At 38.0% G+C, this 19,820-nt stretch overlaps 2 protein-coding genes across 2 annotated transcripts in view; both read left to right on the top strand.

Annotated features, from left to right (window-relative positions):
- The window catches only part of LOC148732143 (uncharacterized), a 28,652-nt gene extending 27,742 nt beyond the window's left edge, over positions 1 to 910 (top strand). The window contains exon 45 of the mRNA XM_088756632.1: positions 520 to 910. Within this exon, the coding sequence (XP_088612758.1) occupies positions 520 to 642 (123 nt within the window). The 3' untranslated portion in view covers positions 643 to 910. The remainder of the gene's footprint in view (positions 1 to 519) is intronic.
- A 1,893-nt stretch (positions 911 to 2,803) lies between these two features.
- LOC111347272 (MAM and LDL-receptor class A domain-containing protein 2) overlaps positions 2,804 to 19,820 on the top strand; it is a 61,853-nt gene continuing 44,836 nt past the window's right edge. The window contains exons 1-2 of the mRNA XM_088756631.1: positions 2,804 to 2,976; positions 3,501 to 3,662. Of these exons, the coding sequence (XP_088612757.1) occupies positions 2,804 to 2,976; positions 3,501 to 3,662 (335 nt within the window). The remainder of the gene's footprint in view (positions 2,977 to 3,500; positions 3,663 to 19,820) is intronic.

Here is a 19,820-nt window from a genome sequence, read left to right as displayed (position 1 = left end):
CGATGACATGTTCTCCCTATCAGAAAAGTATCACGAAGGGTAATTGCACTTTTTTTTAAAAAAAACCTTAAGTCTGCCTCCTATTTGTCAGTGAATCAACCTTGGCCAATTTTTTGTCGTTTTGCCTTTTAATTTTGAGATATAATAGCATCCCATTATCGATTGCACTTCGCTGCATTCCATTACAATACAGAACACGTTTCATTGCATTCCAATAATTCATTGTATACTGATATGCTGTTCTGCATTACACCAAACTATATTGTGTTACACTGTCATACACAATACATCGCATTGCAATGTATCGCATTGCAAATAGCAGACTACAGAATGCAATGTTGTTCTCGGCCCTACGTTTCTTTAATCCAGCAGAGCATCTACAGCATGCCCCGACAAGCGTTTGGAATTGGATATTAAAACATTGCGCGATTCAAAGCCACATAGCCATTACAGTTTTTGTTTCTTCAAGCTGAAAGAACTAGGTTTTTTTCTTCTAACTTAAAATTGGTTTCTCTGCAGTTGCATGAAATCATGAACCTGTGCTTTAAAGAAACGGCAGAAAACAGACCTAAAGCGTCTTATATCCGGGAGTTGTTAGAAGAGCTTCGGTACTGTGTTGGAGTCTGGGATACATATCTATAAATGGAAAGAGCTTGGTACAGCATTGCTTTACTGATTACAACTATTATCTTCGGACGGACAGTTCTTGTATTATTACGTTGTAAATATAAACTAACTATACTGGATGTTCATTGACTTAAAGCTGATTTTAATAAATTATCTATATAATATTGAGTCCATCATTGCCAATACTGACAATACTTGTATTATTTCGATATAATTATTTACCCATTTGGCAGGAAGTTCAAAATATTGGAGCTGATTTTAATAAACTTTATCTATATCTTTATTGTGTCCTTCATAGACGTGTGTTATCAATGGTTTACTTACAGGATGCATCAAAAGCCTGGAATTCACAGAAAGTATTAACTAGATTTGTATAGTAGTATACAAAGTATATCATTACAAAGTACACGAGTATAATAGCAGAACGAATCAGATGACACGAGTCTTATTACCAATTAATCATAAATATTACAATTTCCGGGAAAAGGAGAATAGCCAAGATATGAAAGAAAGGGAAAATTTGCATTAAAAGATTGACAAAGGAGGCGTATATTTTTTAATGTTGATTTAAACTACAGCATTGGATGTGATTATCTTATTGAACTGTCCAATAAAAAGCAGTCCGATAGCAACTTGGCAAGTAAAATAGTGGAAAATAGGAGCGTTCTGAGCCAATTACAATCATGGAAATCGTAATTTTCATGACTGAATAAGAAATCAGTTACGTAAAACCAAGCATATTACAGGGTTGATACTTTGATAGGAATCTATGGAAACAATTTACACGGAGTCCTCGATTATGGTTATGAGTTATCATTCAATTATGGTTATGAGTTATCATTCAATGTCTTTGCGAATTATTCCAAGAGCTTATTAGTTTGAATTAAAAATAGCCTGAGGATCAGCCTCTCTCAAGGGGAGGCGGGGGAGGGGAAGGGAGGAGCCTGACACAAATCTATATCGAGAGCCATTCCGCCCTCTTGTAATTAAATCAAAACCTCTTCCAGTTTGCCTGATATTCGAGATGTGGGTTCATATGTCAACTGTCCTCTAGAGTTTAAACACTCACACAAACGAACGTAAACACAAATCGATTCGGACTCACCAAGTCTCAACAGTATGTGCTTCATCGACTACCAAGACCGACACATCCATCAATTTGTTTTCTTCGGATAACCACTGCTCAGCACTACCAAAGATTATTTCTGCATTCGCTTAGGTTCCTTTGTTGCTCGAGTCTAATGTCACAGCTTTTATACCATATTCGACGGGCTTATCGACTTGCAGGCGTCGAACAAGTTCGAGAAGATCAATTATAATTATCTTAAAGTCTTTTTCTTCTTTCTTTACATCTTTCCAGATGGAATAGAACAACTTTGGTAGAATCTGGGAATCTGGTAAATCAAACTCTTCCGGTAACCCGTTAGAAGGACGCCGAGAACATCTTGATGGCACAAAACTAGCTTTTTTATGCATTCGAGTTGACCCGACTTCAAAGTCATTCCTGGAAAATATTCTAGAGAAGTCTCAAGACACTTTACAAACTTCTTTTCGTTTATTATCAGAGACATTCAAGGGCAACTATTCACACTAACGGCATTTCAAGATGGCGTCGTCACAAACGGTGTGAACAAGTTTACTTCCAGTTCTCTTCTATTGTCGCCTTAGCCAATCAGCGTTTCGACCGTTCAGCGGCCGAAGAACACGGCTCTCGATATAGATTTGTGTCAAGCTCTCCTCTCGCTCTCCTCCCTTCCCCTTCCCCCCCCTCCCCTTGAGAGAGTCTGATCTTCATTCTAAATTAAAGATAGAAGTCAACTTGTGCAGCTGCTAAAATGTTTTGGTAGCATGTGTTTACAGGAAGTCCAAATTTTGCCTTACTGAAAGGTTTCGCATAATTTATTGAGACAAGCTCGGTATGCTGATGATAAAAGCACAGAATTTACGTGAGTGGTATGAACTATTAGAAGCTGACTTCCTCACTCTTATTATTTATTCTTGTTTGTCGTGGAAAGGCATCAATTAACCTTAAGAGAAAAACGAGAAAAAGCAAGTATCTCATTGAAGGTTGCAGCATTTGATTGTGCGGAAGTGTAATGCCATTAGAATTCTCAATAGATGTAGTTTAAAGCGTTTCAAATGCAGACTGCCGGCACGCCTCAAAGTCTATAAGTTGATGGAGATTAAGTTGGCCACTCTGATCACCAATATCACGCTTTTCCGCGTCCATGACGTCCCAAAAGGGCGACAACATGAACGAGACCATAGTGAACACATGATGCACGAGAAATTGAAGCTGATGAAGAAGTGGATATTCAACAAGACGACCCCGCAAGAAAACCTGCTACTGTAAGTGTGAGAAGAAATGTTTAGTGAAAGAAAATATCTTGATATCCTTGGGGGATAGATTTGTGGAGCTAAGCCAGTACACATGATATGCTACCTAGCGAACCGTGTGTCGATGTTGGTTATTGGTCGGAGCATCTTACCAGTCTGTAGGAGGTAAAAGAGTCGATTTCTGTTAGGATCCCCGACTTATTCTTCATCTCAGTAGTCACCCGACTGTTTGCATAAATTTTGGTAGGAGAGTTGGTGGTCTTGTGTCAGAGCACTGGACTAGATTCCACAAAGAGAGGTCTGATTTCAAACCCTGGTTAGTTCATCGAGTCGTTTTCTTGGGCAGGACACTTTACTTTCATGAGCATTTGCTGTATACCCAGCAGTATAAATTATTAGCACGAACAGACAGAATTACTCGACTTGAAGACTTGTTGACGAGAGGGAAGGGGGGGGCTTCAATTCGTACAGGCCATTTGTCTCGTACAGGTTTAACCTTCTCAAAGAATCTTTATTGTTACCATCTTATACTGTAGCTGGTCTGAGGAAGTAAACATTTCAAGCATGTTGCCATTGGAATACTTCGCCGAAGAACACAAAGAAGACTGGATTCGGGAAGTTGATGTGGCAAAGCGCCTGTGTAGTGAGAGAGAAACATTTCCTTTTCTTCCCAATTACCGTTGGCACTCTACCAGCGAGTGAGTGGAAGATCTTTACCTTTTGTCCTCTGAAAAGAAACATTCCCTGCTTGGACGATTTGTCATTAAACAGGGGAAGTAGTTGACAAGCTTCGAAGTTTTCGAAGAATAAGAAACACTTTCCTACCATTTTGATGTTTCAATCTCAAAGTTACATGAAAAAAGCGCTCATTTTCAGCCAATCAGACGCGCGTTATTTTTTCACGTGTATATATAAGAGGAAACAATGTATCCTCAAACGATCCTAAATAGATGTGCTCAAAATGAGTTCAAATCAATTTCAAAGTACCCAATCTCTCCTTCTCGCTTTAGCGCTTTTTCTATATTTTCATTAAATCAATCTTTATTTTAAGTCAACAAAATATTCAAAGTGCAGTAAATGGTTTGAACCCGGGGGTAACATGTGAAGGTGTAGTCTGATCGTCCGGGTGAGTGTAGTCCTGAGAAGGACTACACTCAGTACAACGGTAAACACTACAAACAGTTACACGGCATTGCCATGGGGTCTCCAGTTTCTGTTGTTATAGCAGAAATTGTGATGCAGAACATCGAGGAACGCGCCCTTTCGACTTGCCGACAAACGATACCGCTTTGGTTACGTTACGTTGACGACACATTCACCGCCGTTCGACACGACGAAATTGACGCATTCCACAACCACCTTAACGAACAAAACACTGACATACAGTTTACCAGAGAAGTTGAAGAAAATGGCAAACTTCCTTTTCTAGACTGCCTGGTAAGCCACAACGACAACTCATTACGAACGACAGTTTACAGGAAACCGACACACACCGACAGATTACTAGACGAGTCATCCTACAACCCTACATCACACAAAGCCACAACTATCAGAACTCTAACACGACGCGCACAACTAGTATGTGACTCGACAGACAGCTTATCCGACGAGAACAAATACCTTCACCGTGTTTTTACGAAGAACAACTACAACAACGACTTCATCCGACGAAACACTCACCGACCCACTACCACTACCGAAACAAACGACACCGCAACCCCTACGACTACAGCAACCATACCGTACATAAAAGGTATGTCTGAAAACATCTCGCGCATCTTACTACCCTTCAATATCCGCGTCGCCCACAGACCCATCACCACACTACGTCAGTTACTAACCAACGTTAAAGACAAAGACGAACCGAGGAAAAGACAGGGAACGATTTATAAGATCAATTGTTCCGACTGCCAAGCCTCCTACATCGGTGAGACTGGCAGAAACCTCACAACAAGACTGACTGAACACAGACGGGCGACGAGGAAAGGTGATGTCAGCAATCACATTGCTGAACACCATCGACTTACCAACCACAACATTGACTGGGACTCTGCGCAATGCCTAACCTACAGCACTGACTATTTTCAACGACTGACTCTGGAAAGCTGGTTTACTAACTTAGAACAGACTCCCCTAAACAGATGTCAACAACTACCCGCCCCATACAAACGACTCATTCACGACATAAACATCACAAACGACCGAAAAAGAACAACCTAGCTTTACCGACAGACCGAAACAGACCAATCACGAACGACTTACGTCACTTGAGTCTTACAGCCAATAACATCACGGCAAAACCAACCGATCATTTCACACGAACTGGAATAAGAACATTCTACTGACAACAATCACTCACTTGACTCTGATGATGACTTCCGCACAGGTTGTCGAAACGTCAGTCACTGCCACCGACAACAGTCCTTCTCAGGACTACACTCACCCGGACGATCAGACTACACCTTCACAAAATATTCAAACTTATCAAAGATAGCTCCCTTAATTATTAGAGCTCCCCAATTATTTCGTCAAGTAATCTAATATTTTCATTCAGTCATTTGCGTCCTTCTATTGAGTATTCCTCTGTGCTGATTGGTAGCTTCAAAGTGTTGTTTCTTTGTAGCCCGTGACCAGGATAATGAACCGGGGAAAGCGAAGATCCACGAGTTACCATCGAACAAAAGCTGATAGTTTCGATCCGACGAAGGGCTAACGCTCGAAACGTCAGCTTTTGTAATCGTTACGGTGGCTGATTTACCATTTCAACTTTGTTGATATATCCAAATTATTACCATCGAACAGTTTGTAAAGTAAACAATTATTATTATTATTTAAAGGCAATTGAAAGAAGTTTTAGACGTTGGTCAGAAAAATGCGAAAGAAGAAGTTTTTAGTGAAGCTAGGAAATCAAGAAACTCGAAAATTAAATATAAACGGTTTAAAGCACATGATACGTAATAACGATGCCGTGATCGGTTTTAGTTTTGTATCTTACTGGTGGAGAAGGCGACGCGAGTTTTTATGATCCATAGGCCACCGAATTGGTTCATTACATCGTGCATAATTAATCTGTTTGAAAAGAAACCGAAGAAAACAGACCTAAAACCTCTTACATCTGAGAGTTGTTACAAGAGCTTCGGCAGTGCATTAGAGTCTGGGATACATGCCTATAAATGGTAAAAGCTTGATACCGAATGGCTTTACTAAGTTCCCGGCAAATTCAACTCTCATCTCCAGACGGACAATTTTTGCATAATTTCTTTGTAAACATTTATTAACTCTTCTGGATGTTCATAAGATTAAAGCTAATTTTACTAAACAATCCATATAATGATGAGTCCATCTTTGCCATGGCTTTACCAATACCAATGGTACAACTCTGGCGTCAGTGTTGCGTTGTTAAACTTAACAACGCCGTGAAAAAGACTACCAGCTGACTGTTTCTAATGCTCAAACAAATCCCCAGCCGGTGAGCAGGTTCTTATTAATAGCGGGCCACCAGCCACGATCGGCGAAGCCCACAAGATTAGACCAGGCGAGCGTACGAGAGGTCCGTCTAGGGTAAGGCACTAATGACTCCAGGAACCTTGCAGACCTCGCATTAATTGATATTCAGGGCACCTTACTGGAGAAAGTTTGTGATTTAATAAGTGAAGTTATGAACTTGTAGCCCATGATATCGAAAAACTTCAGGTTTTGGTGACCATTCCAAATTCTGGATCATTTTCCTTCAGTGTTTCCACTCTGAATGAGACTTTTAGACAGAACCTTGTGTCGAGTCACACAGCTCGGTCAGCTGTAGCCAACTGATTGTAACCCGTATAGCTATCTACCCAACAGAAATAAAACTTGTACATCTGTCCAAAAAAGATGTAAAAAGTTACATAGCCAAATTGTTTAAAAAAAAGTTAATCAAACATCTGAGGAGAAAACCACTTCTAGATTTGGAGAAGGGGAACTGTTCTGCCTTCGATATAAATGTGTTTCATGATTATTGTAGTATTTGACCTATCGCACTAGCGAATATAATTATACCATGATGTAATCTAGTTAGTACCACGTAATTATGTACGTAATTTCTATATCCTTGTTATAATATCAAAGAGATCGAATAAACATGTGGTTGAGATAACACGTCTCGATTTCTCTATACTGAAAACCTTTTTATTAGTCGTTAAGAACACGACAATTATTATAGGCGAAAAATACATAAATGTTGATATTGGCCATTATTACATCGATCAGTTATCACCATAATTGGCTCTACTATGAAGTACGGCTTACTAAATTTAAAGTTCGTTTAAATTTAAATCTTCTCCCTCTACTTGAACCCAGAGATATCATGAAGATCTTGCTAACTGCCTTCTCTCGATCCGCACCATAAAAAAGTGAAACCTCGTTTTTTTCCTACCGGATCTATGACTCGCGCTCTTTGTAGTACGAATCAAGAAAACAGGGTTATTAACAGGTATTTAGGTTTAGCTTTAGTTATTTGAACATTTCCGAGTACCGAGTACTAAATTTACCTTAAATGAAACCTATATTGTGATCCAGAGGAATCATATTAATAGCATCGTTTGATATCATCGAGCGTATAAATTAAACAGTCTACGTGTTATGAAACTAAAACATTGTCAATAAAGAGAAGTTCTCTGTCGTCCAATAACACAGCCGGGAGAAAAGTTTTCTCAACTGGTTTCTTTTTACAACCGTTGTATAATTGCGATTAGTTATAAATAAAATTATTTGTGTTTTGGGATCGCCGGTTTGTGGTAGTTTGGCTTAAGGATGCTAAAAATTTAGCCTGATAGACGTTTCGATCGTATTAATAACAAAAGTTATGATAAGGCCCTAGTAACTTGTACGGCTTTGTTTAATAAAAGAAAACATTGTTTTCTGTCGCTGCAAAAAATGAGTGAAAGCACTGAGCAAAACTCAGAAAATAAGTGACGTTTCTCGATGAATTGTGAGTCTCTTGTTCTAATTCGGAAAAAAGGAAAATTTTTTCTTTTGGAATCGTTTTTGCGGTTTTCCTGCGCGCGCCAGTCTATCGCGTCTTATCTAAGTTAAAAAGAGCGTCTTATCTAAGTTAAAAAGAATATTTCGAAATTTCCAGTACTTAGTAGTCATATGATAAAATGCTTACTGATGTTTATGACGCATGGATGTTCATGACTTTGATGACGTACACGGACCTTCATAACCTACGGAACTCGAGCCAAATATTTTCCCGCCTGGCCCTCCCAATCAATCAATAGGTTCACATTATTTTCATAAATTATTATATCATATCAAATTGCTGTTAAGAGCAAATGCAAGTACAAGTAGGGTCTGCCAAATATTTTCCCGTCCGGCCCTCCCACTCAATCAATAGGTAAATATTACTTTAATTTTATAAGTTATTATAAAATTTCTGTTTAGACCAAATGCAAATACAAGTAGGGATTGCATCATGCGACCACTCGTATGACATTCGTAAATTCAACGAAATATTTGTGAGAGTCTGGGTGATGGTCTTGTATTGTGAGGTTACTTTTAAATACCCATATAGTACATGTGTGGAGACCTAAGTGCTCGAGGTATGAGGTCTGAGGTCCGAAAAAGATCACACTTTAACGCTTGAGTGAAAAATTAAAAATTGATTTTGTATTATAACATCACCAAAGTAAAGCACGCGCTCCGATTGGTCAATTCAGCGTCCAGCATTTGCCCATGGGTGTACGCTGCTGACGTGAGCAAAAACAAAGACTAGTTTTCCGCGCGCGCTTGTTTTTTCTGGTCACGTTAGATTTATTGGATAAAACAAAATTCTTTTGCTACAATGTATCAATGTTATGTTATAAAACAAATGGTAAAAGCCACAGTGTACACTATTGAGTTATGGATGCACTTGGGAGGTTTGCTAAGCACTCAAGAAGCTAGAGTCGCTCTCGGCTATCGCCTCGAGCGACTCTTACGCTTCAGTTCGTATTAGCAACCTCCCGCGTGCATCCATAACTCAATAGCGTACGCTCTGGTGTTTACCATTTATTAATTTCCCGCTATCAGTCGATCGGTAGTAGCCATTTTAAGTTTGTGAACAGAATAAGAAAGGTGATAAATTTTAAATTCAGTGAAAAAAGAGGAAGCTCTTTTGTCTAGTCACGGGCGCGGGACAAAGAAAATAGTTTTGAGTCCTCACATGGAATTGAAGGTCAGAAGTTCGATTCAACATGACTTATTTTTCTTTGTCCCATGCTCGTGACATAATGAAAAAACATCTTTCTCCGTTTTATGTTTGGTTATATCAAATAACCATTATAATAACACAAATACCAATGAGAAGGGGGAAATGTCATAAAACAGGCAAAGAAACACAAAATGCGCACATGCAATGAATTGAATAACTTTTTCTTAAGAAAATGTATTACAGGGAAAATAAAAATGGCCTTTTTTCAAAAACAATAAAACTTTCCCATTCATATGCTTGTGCTTCATTTGAAACACTCAATAATCGATGTGGTAACTTCCCATCAACATTATTATGACGGCTGGTATTTTATTTGATTATGTCAAACGTATCGTAACATTGAAAACAGAATTTTGTTCGTTATTCTTACTCGGTGTCAGCAAGAAACTCATTGGAGGACATCCCTTGGGCACTGTTACGGAGAGGAAACGTCTGCTTAAAGGTTAGGACGCTCAACAAATGTTCTGAAATTTAGAAAATAGTGGGCTAGGCAAGGAGATCGTACCCTGTCGAAGTGAAGACGCGTTTAGCGCAAAATTTACATTGCAGTTGAAGTGGTATAACGGGACAACTGGAGGTAGACTTAGAAAACCACGCATGTCGCTAAGGGATGAACAAATTACCGTATACTGCATTCTTAATGAAAATGCGTGGCTGGAAATTGGTACATGATTATATGTTTTAAACTCTAAAAGTCTTTCAAAACTTTGAGAGCACTTCATTCATTTATTTCGACGTTAAAATTCTTAGATAATTCGAATTATTTTTAAAAAGGCGCAATCTAACTATGTGAGGATTTTCTTTAATAATAGATGACTACTTCTCATCGCGTTTTACCATTTGAATTCTAGTCAACGATCGTTGACTTCCTTAATGTATTAAAATTTATTAAGCACTAAACATCTGTTTTTGACTCCGTCTATAAACAAATCTATTTTCTAATTGGCATATTCTGCGAGAAAAAAGCCTTCTGTTTCCTTTTTTCGCCTTTTTACAAGCAGATCATGAATGCTTCCTGATTGCTCTTTTTCTCGTGAGAGTGGGAAATATTAGATATATGCTATTTTCCGTCAGCTTTCTTTTCAACCCACGCAAGCAACATCTGTCTAAGTTGGCTTTCATTAACGACAGCGACAACTGTCTGTGTAAGTCCGCTACAAAAATATACGATAAACGCACATTAATGGCTTGGCCAGTTATTGGTTCTGCTGTATATTTCCCGGTTCCTTAGACGTCAAAAGGAGCCGGTTCGAATATGTAACTAGAGAAGCATTTGTGTTGTTTTGCTGCCGTTGAGCTCCAATTCTTCCTCATCTCGACAACATTTTATGGAAGCTTCACGAGTAATACTTTACTGACGTGCTGAGTGATCGCACTTTTGTCATTTAGTGTTTGAGTGTTTCTTTGACGGCCTTTTAAACTTCTGCGACCACGGTAGCCTATCCATGTTTTCTGTTTCGTTTTTCTGTTATACAAAGGTCATTGTTTCCTCAAATCAAAGGTAGAAAGAAAATTCCAACTTTTTAACTGAACACTGATCGTGAATGGACTGAAAACGCCACCAGTATGAAATTCTATGAATAATATTAAAAATAGATGACTACTTCTCATCGTGTTTTACCATTTGAATTTCTATTCAACGATCGTTGACTTCCTTTCTGAGTTTGGCTTTTAAACTACTTTTGCTCCGGCTACAAATATACGCGTATTCTAATTGGCATATTCTGATAGAATATGCAGAGTTGACTTCTCGAATTATTACAAGCATAACATGGATGCTACATAATAGCTCTCTTTGGATACCTGCTAATTAATTTCCAGCCACGCAAGAAACATCCGTCTAAGTTGAGTTTCATTAATCTTCTCTAACCCGGTCTAAAAAACAAAAATATACTCTAATCAGTTAGCATATTCCGACAAACATAAACGTCCAGATGCTTGTTACATTATAGTTTATGCTGAATAAAGGGACAGCTAGAACCTCAAAGTAAACTTGGCATGCTTCGACAAAAATTAGCCTACTAGCTGCCTGTTTTTTTCATTTTCACTTGAAGGTCATGGATGCTTCGTGACTTCTCTTCAGTTTCCTCGAAGTGCTTATGATACAGACTTGCAAAACCGTGGTTAGCTTGATTTTTGTTCTTGCGATTCACAAAAAGTCGACTCCTTTTCGGAATATTCTCGATTTGGCCACCGAAATTTACTGAACTCTTGAAGTGCGATAAAGTTCTCTGGTAGGGTAGAAATTTTGACAAATTTCTCTCTCAGACTGACAATTGACCATTCGTGGCTAGAAGCAGGCTTTAAACGACCAAGTGCCTTTAGAGGCTTCTCGAACTTTTTTTATTTTAGGATAATGAGTGACTCCGTGGAGTGCATTTAGCTTACACATCTCCTCTAGAAGCTCCGGGGTTTTACCGCTTTCATTGTGGAGGGGGACAGGGTCACGTTGTTCGATGAATTGTGAGTCTCTTGTTCTAATTCGAAGAAAAGGAAAAGTTTTTCTTATGGAAGTGTTTTCCTGCGCGTGCCTGTCTATCGCGTCTCATCTAAGTTAAAAAGAATATTTCGAAATTTCCAGCACTTAGTAGTCATATGATAAAATGCTTACTGATGTTTATGACGCACGGATGTTCATGACTTTCATGACGTTCACGGAAGTTCATGACCTACGAAACTCGAGCAAAATATATTCCCGTCTGGCCCTCCCACTCAGTGAATAGGTTCTTATTATTTTTATAAGTTATTATCAAATTTCTGCTAAGAGCAAATGAAAATACAAATAGGATCTGCCTAAATATTTTCCTGTCCGGTCCTTCCACTCAGTGAATAGGTTCTTATTATTTTTATAAGTTATTATCAAATTACTGTTAAGAGCAAATGCAAAGACAAGTAGGGTCTGCATCATGTGACCCCTCGTATGACATTCGTAAATTCAACGAAATATTTGTAAGAGTCTGAGTGATGGTCTTGTATTGTGAGGTTACTTTTAAATACCCATATATTTGGGGCCCTAAGTGTTCCAGGTTTGAGGTTTTAGGCCTGGAAAAGATTACAATTTAGCGCTGTGGTGGAAAATTAAAAATTGAGGTTGAATTTCCCGTTATCAGTCGATCGCTGGTAGCCATTTTAAGTTTGTAAACAGAATAAGAAAGGTGGTAAATTTTGAGCTCGGTAAAAAAAGAGGAAGATATTTTTTCTAGTCACGAGCGCGGGACAAAGAAAAAAATTCTGAATTCTCACATGGAATTGAGGGTCTGTAGTTCGATTCAACATAACACTATTTTTTCTTTGTCCCGTACTCGGGACATGTTGAAAAACATATTTTTCCGTTTTATGTTTAGTCATCAAAAAACCATTGTGATAATACTTTTATCCATGAGAAGGGAAAATTGTCATAAGACAGGCAGAGAAACACAAAATTCCCACATGCAATGAATCGAACAACTTTTTCTTAAGAAAATGTATTCCAGGGAAAACAAAAATAGCCTCTTTTCAAAAACAATAAAATTTTCTCATTCATATACCAGTGCTTCATTTGAAACGTTCGATAATCGATGCAGGAACTTCCGGTTAATATGAATTATAACAGCTGGTGTTTTATTTGATTATGCCAAACGCATCGTAAAATTGGAAACAGAGTTGTGTTCATTATTCTTACTCAGTATCAGCAAGAAACCCATTGGAGGACATCCCTCATGCACTGTTACGGAGAGGAAACGTCTGCTTAAAGGTTAGGATGCTCAACAAATGTTCTGAAATTTAGAAAATAGTGGGCTTGGCAAGGAGATCTTATCCTGTCGAAGTAGAGACCTGAAAGATACTCCCGCATTTAGCGCAAAATTTACACCACAGTTGATGTGGTATAACGGGAAAATTGGAGGTAGACTTAGAAAACCACCCATGTCACCAAGAGATGAACAAATTACCGTTTACTGCATTCTTAATGAAAATAAGTGGCTAAAAGTTGGCACATAATTATATGTTTTAACCTCTAGAAGTCTTTCAAAAGTTTGAGAGCACTTCATTCATTCATTCATTCGACGTCAAAAATCTTAGATAATGGGAATTATTAAAAATTATTAAAAAGGCGCAATCTAGCTATGTAAGGATTTTCTTTGAAAATAGATAGCTACTTCTCATCGCGTTTTACCATTTGAATTTCTAGTCGGCGATCGTTGACTTCCTTAATGTACTGAAATTCAATGAGCAAGAAACATTTGTTTTTGACTTCGTCTGTGAACAAACCTATTTTCTAATTGGCATCTTCTGAGAGAAAAAAGACTTTTGTTTCCTTTTTACACCTTTTAAAAAGCCGATCATGAATTCTTCATGATTGCTCTTTATCTCAGGAGAGCGGGAAAGATTAGATAAATGCTATTTTCCGTCAGTTTTATTTTCCAACCGCACAAGCAACATCTGTCTAAGTTGGCTTTCATTAACGACAGCGACAACTGTCTGTGTAAGTCCGCTACAAAAATATACGACAAACGCACATTAATGGCTTGTGATCGGTACAACAGTTACAACAATTTTTATTCTTTGATCCTTTTACATAAAATTAAAGTGGGATAGTAGCCCCCGCAAATAGCTAGAAAGCTAATCGTGGCGGGGCAAGACAAGTACCTGAATGACATAAATCGTCTGGTATCTAAGGACATGGAGTCGTTATTTACACAGTCAGATAGAAAAAGATAAGAAGACAATTAAACTTAGAAAGGGTATTTATGTACCTACTTTTTTAATGATCATGGGGATTTAAATATAGTTATCTTCTTTTTCTAAGATATCAAATAGCACTTTGCGAAGGACTATTTTAAAAGCTTTCTTTGGGAGATCCGTTCTACAGCTTGGTATCTTATTCCACAGCTTTACTCCGATCAGCGAGAAGGAATTGTTTTTTATTTCTAGTCTCGAACTTTTAACATAAAACTTACCAGACGTAAACGATTGTGTATTGTATAAATGAATATTAGACGTTTTCTGAAATAGGTTTAGTATGTACGGACTCGTAATAAAGAAAAGTTATCGGAAGCACGTTTGCTTTAAGAAATAAAGGAATTGCATGGTCATGCCAGTCTGCAAAGTACAGCAGACGAAAGGGCTCTTTTCTGAAGAATAAGAATTTTAAGATGAGTCATCAATGCCGGACCTCAGGCGGCAAGACCTTAGGTTAAATAAGGGTGGATTAGTGACTTATAGATATTCAATAGTATTTTTCGAGGTACAGAGTGGCGTAGCTTTGCAAATAGCCCAAGATTTTTACTAATTTTTGTAGCAATAGAATCAATGTGGTATTTCCAAGAGAGATTCTGATCAGTAAGAACGCCCACATAATTTAAGTAAACCTTAGACTCGAGACGAACATATTTATTATTTTCGTTATCGAAAATGCAGAGTTTTAGTTAGTAAGCCAGTCGCTTTTGGTAAGGATGAAAAATTACAAAGCTGGATCTTTTTAGTGTTAAGAGTTAATTTCTTGGCTGTCAACCAGTTATAAAGGTTTTGTAACTCGTTGCTGACTATTGTTTCAAAGTCTTTCAGATTTTCGTTCTCATACAAAATATTAGGGCGTCCGCAGGTAAAACCTAAATTTATTCGAGCATCTGTAGATATCATTGACATATAGCAAGAAAAGTAATGGTGCAAGAATTGATCCTTGAGGAACACCACATCCAACGACAGCTTTATCTGAAATACAATGGCCTACTTGCGTTGTTTGTTTGTGTGCGATTTTTAAGATATGAGGAGAACCAATCATTACTTAATCCACGAAAGCCATAGTGATCGAGTTTATCAAGCAAAATGTCGTGATCGACCGTGTCGAAAGCTTTTTTAAGATCAATGAATATTCCACAAGATAGCAATCGTTGATTCAAGTTTGCCTGTATATCACTAACAATGTCCAATACTGCGTATTGGGTTGAATGCTCCTTACGAAAGCCGTATTGTGAGGAATACAAAAGTTCGTGTTTCTTTATCTAGCTCGTCAATCTGTTGTAAATAATTTTCTCGGATACTCTGTTAAAGTTTGAAAGTAAAGAGATGGGTCTGTAGTTGTTTCCGTTAGTATCATCGTTGGTGTAATTTTTGCAATTTTGAGTTGTGATGGATAAGCCCCTAATCTAATCGATGTATCAAGTAGCTAAAGGACAGGAGCTATGACGGTACTCGAACATTTTAATAATTTGCTTGTTGAGGAGTACAAACCATGAGATTTATCATTCGGTACAAGTGATATTTCTGACAGTAATTCTTCGGGTAAAACAGGTTGAAAAAAAGAAGGATAAAGTTGTAGATTTGCAATATCTGCTGTATGTTTGCCGGTTCCTTAAACGTTAAGAGCTGTCGGATCGAATATGTAACAAAAGAATCATTTGTGTTGTTTTGCTGCCGTTGAGCTCCAATTCTTCCTTATCTCAACAACATCTTATGGAAGCTTCACGAGTAATACTTTATTGACGTGCTGAGTGATCGCACTTTTGTCGTTCAGTGTTTGAGTGCTTCGTTAACGGGCTTTTAAACTTCTGCGACCACGGTAGCCTATCCATGTTTTCTGTTTTGTTTTTCCGGTATGCAAGGGTCATTTTTTCCGCAAACCAAAGGCAGAGTGAAAATTCAAATTTTTTATCGTGAACGGACTGAAAACGCCACCAGTATGAAATACTATGAACAATCTGTCTGAGTTTGGCTTTTTTTCAAATAATTACAAGCATAACATGGATGCTACATAATAGTTCTTTATCTAATGTGATTGGGAAATATTGGATACCTGCTAATTACTTTCCAACCACGCAAAAAACATCAGTCTAAGTTGAGTTTCATTAATTGTTCTCTAACTCGGTCTAAAAGAAAAAAAATCTACTGTAATCAGCATATTCCGACAAAAATAAAACTCTGGATGCTTGTTTCATTATAATTGATGCTGAATAAAGGGACCACTAGAACCTCAATATCAACTCAGAAAACAGCCTGTGACGTCAGAAGGATGAACAAATCCCTTTTTACTGCATTTTCAGCTAAAAAAAGGTATCATGAAATTTGCATAACAACAACATTGCAACAAGTACACAGTCTAATGCCCTTTGATGATCTAAACGTCTAGAGTTCGTTCCATATTCTGAAAACACTTCCTTCTTAGAATCATTCGATCTTAAGGAATGACGTAAAAATATTGTTTCGTTGCCCATCGACTCAATTTAACCATGTGAAGATTTCTTTAAAAAAAAAACAGATAAAAGCTTCCTATGTTACTTATGGTATACTTCGACAAAAATAAGCATACTCGAGCTCGTTGCTCTCTTTTTTCATTTTTCATTTAAAGGTCATGAATGCTTCGTGGCTTCTCTTCATTTTCCTCTGAGTGCTTATATTACAGACCTGGAAAATTATGGTTAGCTTGACTTTTATTCTTGCGATTCACAAACAATCGACTTCTTTTCGGAATATTCTCGATTTGGACATCGAAATATTCTCAACTCTTGAAGTGCGATAAGTTCTCTGGCAGGGTAGAAATTTAAAGAAATTTCTCTGTCAAACTGACAATTGACCATTCGTGGCTAAAAGGAGGCTTTAAACGACCAGGTGCCTTTAGAGGTAGACTCCCTCGCAGCCGTTTTTAGTCTCGTCACGCAACGCTTCTCAGTCTCCCTCGCAGCCGTTTTTAGTCTCGTCACGCAACGCTCCTCCCCACAAACGGCTGCTCACACTCGAACAACATTCCTTTCCCTTTCTTGTCTTTGCACCAATGAGATCACTGACATCGTTTCTTATGTGACCAATCAGAGTACAAAAGATTGTAATCAGTATCGTTCTTCCCGCGTTTTCAAATTCTGCATTTGATCGTAGTTTCTTGATGGAGGAAACGCCGAAGAAGGTTTTGCTGTAGACTCTTTTTTATTAAACACTTACCACTGTCTCACAACATGCGCTTCATCGACGGCAATGGTACAGAGTTTTTTAGAATACACAGAGCTCGTCAGCATAAATCTCCAGCGTTCGTTCTTCAACCACGCTTCAGGGGATCCGTAAACTAAGGAGTATTCGCCGCTTTCAACACGAGTACGTTCACAATCCTCAGGTGAACTTATGTTAGCTGCTTTTAGCCCTAGCTCCTTCAAAGGGGACACTTTGTCGTCCATAAGGCTTACCAATGGTGAGACCACGACGACGATATGACCAGGCTCTTGTGAGGTGACATCAAACACGAGTGGTAGTGTTTGATACAGGAGAGATTTCCCGAAACCAGTAGGAAGATTGACAAATACATCCTTTCTTTCCTCAACTGTTTTCCTAATTCCAGTTTTTTGCTGCGCATTTAAGCTAGGAATTCGAAATGTATTACTAACAACATCAAACGCTTCTTCAAAGGCCGCCACTTTGAAAGCTTTGAACTCCAAGATAAAACAAATAATATGATTGGTTCGATTACTTTGGCGCGCAGAGTTCTCGACATATGTAACCCGAATGGTGATTGGTTTAGGTAGCGGTAAGGAATGTTGTTCGAATGTGAGCAGCCGTTTGTGGGGAGGAGCGTTGCGTGACGAGACTAAAAACGGCTGCTACAAGGGAGACTACTTTAGAGGCGTCTCGAACTTTTTTTCATTTTAGGATAATGAGTGACTCAGTGGAGTGCATTTAGCTAGCACATCTCCTCTAGAAGCTCCGGGGTTTTGGTTTTTCAATGTCAGGTTTCAGTGTCATTTTTCAATGTCATTTTTCAGGTCAAGTTTTTCAATGAATTGTGAGTCTCTTGTTCTAATTTAAAAAAAAAAAGGAAAAGTTTTCTAGTGAAACTGTTTTTGCGGTTTTCCTGCGCGCGCCAGTCTATCGCGTCTTATCTAAGTTAAAAAGAATATTTCGAAATTTCCAGCACTTAGTAGTCATATGATAAATTGCTTACTGATGTTTATGACGCAGGGACGTTCATGACCTACAGAACTCGAGCAAAATATTTTCCCCTCCTGCCCTCCCACTCAGTCAATAGGTTCTTAAAATTTTTATAAGTTATTATCAAATTACTGTTAAGAGCAAATGCAAATACAAGTCGGGTCTGCATCATGTGACCCCTCGTATGACATTCGTAAATTCAACAAAATATTTGTAGGAGTCCGAGTGATGGTCTTGTATTGTGAGGTTACTTTTAAATACCCATAGAGTACATGTGTGGGGAAAAGATTACACTTAAGCACGGTAGTGATATATTAAATATTGATGTTGAATTTCCCGCTATCAGTCGATGGCTGGTAGCCATTTTAAGTTTGTGAACAGAATAAGAAAAGTGGTAATTTTTCAGCTCGGTAAAAAAAGAGGAAGCTCTTTTGCCTAGTCACGAGTGCGGGACAAAGAAAAAAAATTCTGAGTCCTCATATGGACTTGAAGGTCTGAAGTTCGACTCAACATCACCATTTTTTCTGTCCCATGCTCGTGACATGATGAAAAACATCTTTTTCCGTGAGACGGGAAAATGTCATAAGACAGGCAAAGAAACACAAAATGCGCACATGCAAAATTGAACAAGTTTTTCTTAAGAAAATGTATTACAGGGAAAATAAAATTAGCATTTATCAAAAACAAGAAAACTTTCCCATTCATATACTTGTGCTTCATTTGAAACACTCAGTAATCGATGCTGTAACCTCCGGTCAACATTAATTATGACAGCTGGTGTTTTATTTGATTATGCCAAACGCATCGTAAAATTGGAAACAGAATTGTGTTCATTATTCTTACTCAGTGTCAGCAAGAAACTCATCATAGGATATCCCTCATGCACTGTTACGGAGTGGAAACGTCTGCTTAAAGGTTAGGGCGCTCAACAAATGTTCTGAAATTTAGAAAATAGTGGGCTTGGCAAGGAGATCTTATCCTGTCGAAGTTAAGAAGAATTTAGCGGGAAATTTACATTGCAGTTGATGTGGTTAACAGGACAATTGGAGGTAGACTTAGAAAACCACCCATGTCGCCAAGAGATGAACAAATTACCTTTTACTGCATTCTTAATGAATTACGTAGCTAAAAATTGACACATGACTATATGTGTTAACCTTTAGAAGTCTTTCAAAAGTTTCAGAGCACTTCATTCATTCATTCATTCATTCGACGTCAAAAATCTTAGATAATGTGAATTATTTTTAAAAAGGCCCAATCTAACTATGTAAGGATTTTCTTTAGAAATATATGACTACTTCTCCTCGCGTTTTACCATTTGAACTTCTAGTCGACGATCGTTGACTTCCGTAATGTACTGAAATTTAATAAGCACTAAACATCTGTTTTTGACTCCGTCTATACACAAACCTATTTTCTAATTAGCATTATGACATTTTGAGAGAAAAAAGCCTTCTGTTTCCTTTTTTTCGCCTTTTTATAAGCAGATCATGAATGCTTCATGATTGCTCTTTATCTCATGAGAGCAGGAAATATTACATAAATGCCATTTTTTCGTTAGTTAAATTTTCCAACCACGCAAGCAACGTCTGTCTAAGTTGGCTTTCATTAACGACAGCGACAACTGTCTGTGTAAGTCGCTACAAGAATACACGACAAACTCACGTTAATAGCTTGGCCAGTGAATCGACGTCAAAAATCTTAAAGAATGGGAAAAAATATCCAACTACACTCCGTA

The sequence above is a fragment of the Stylophora pistillata genome, chromosome 4, assembly GCF_964205215.1.
Source record: "Stylophora pistillata chromosome 4, jaStyPist1.2, whole genome shotgun sequence".
In the NCBI taxonomy this organism is placed as follows: domain Eukaryota; kingdom Metazoa; phylum Cnidaria; class Anthozoa; order Scleractinia; family Pocilloporidae; genus Stylophora; species Stylophora pistillata.
This window is presented reverse-complemented; position numbering and strand designations above follow the sequence as displayed.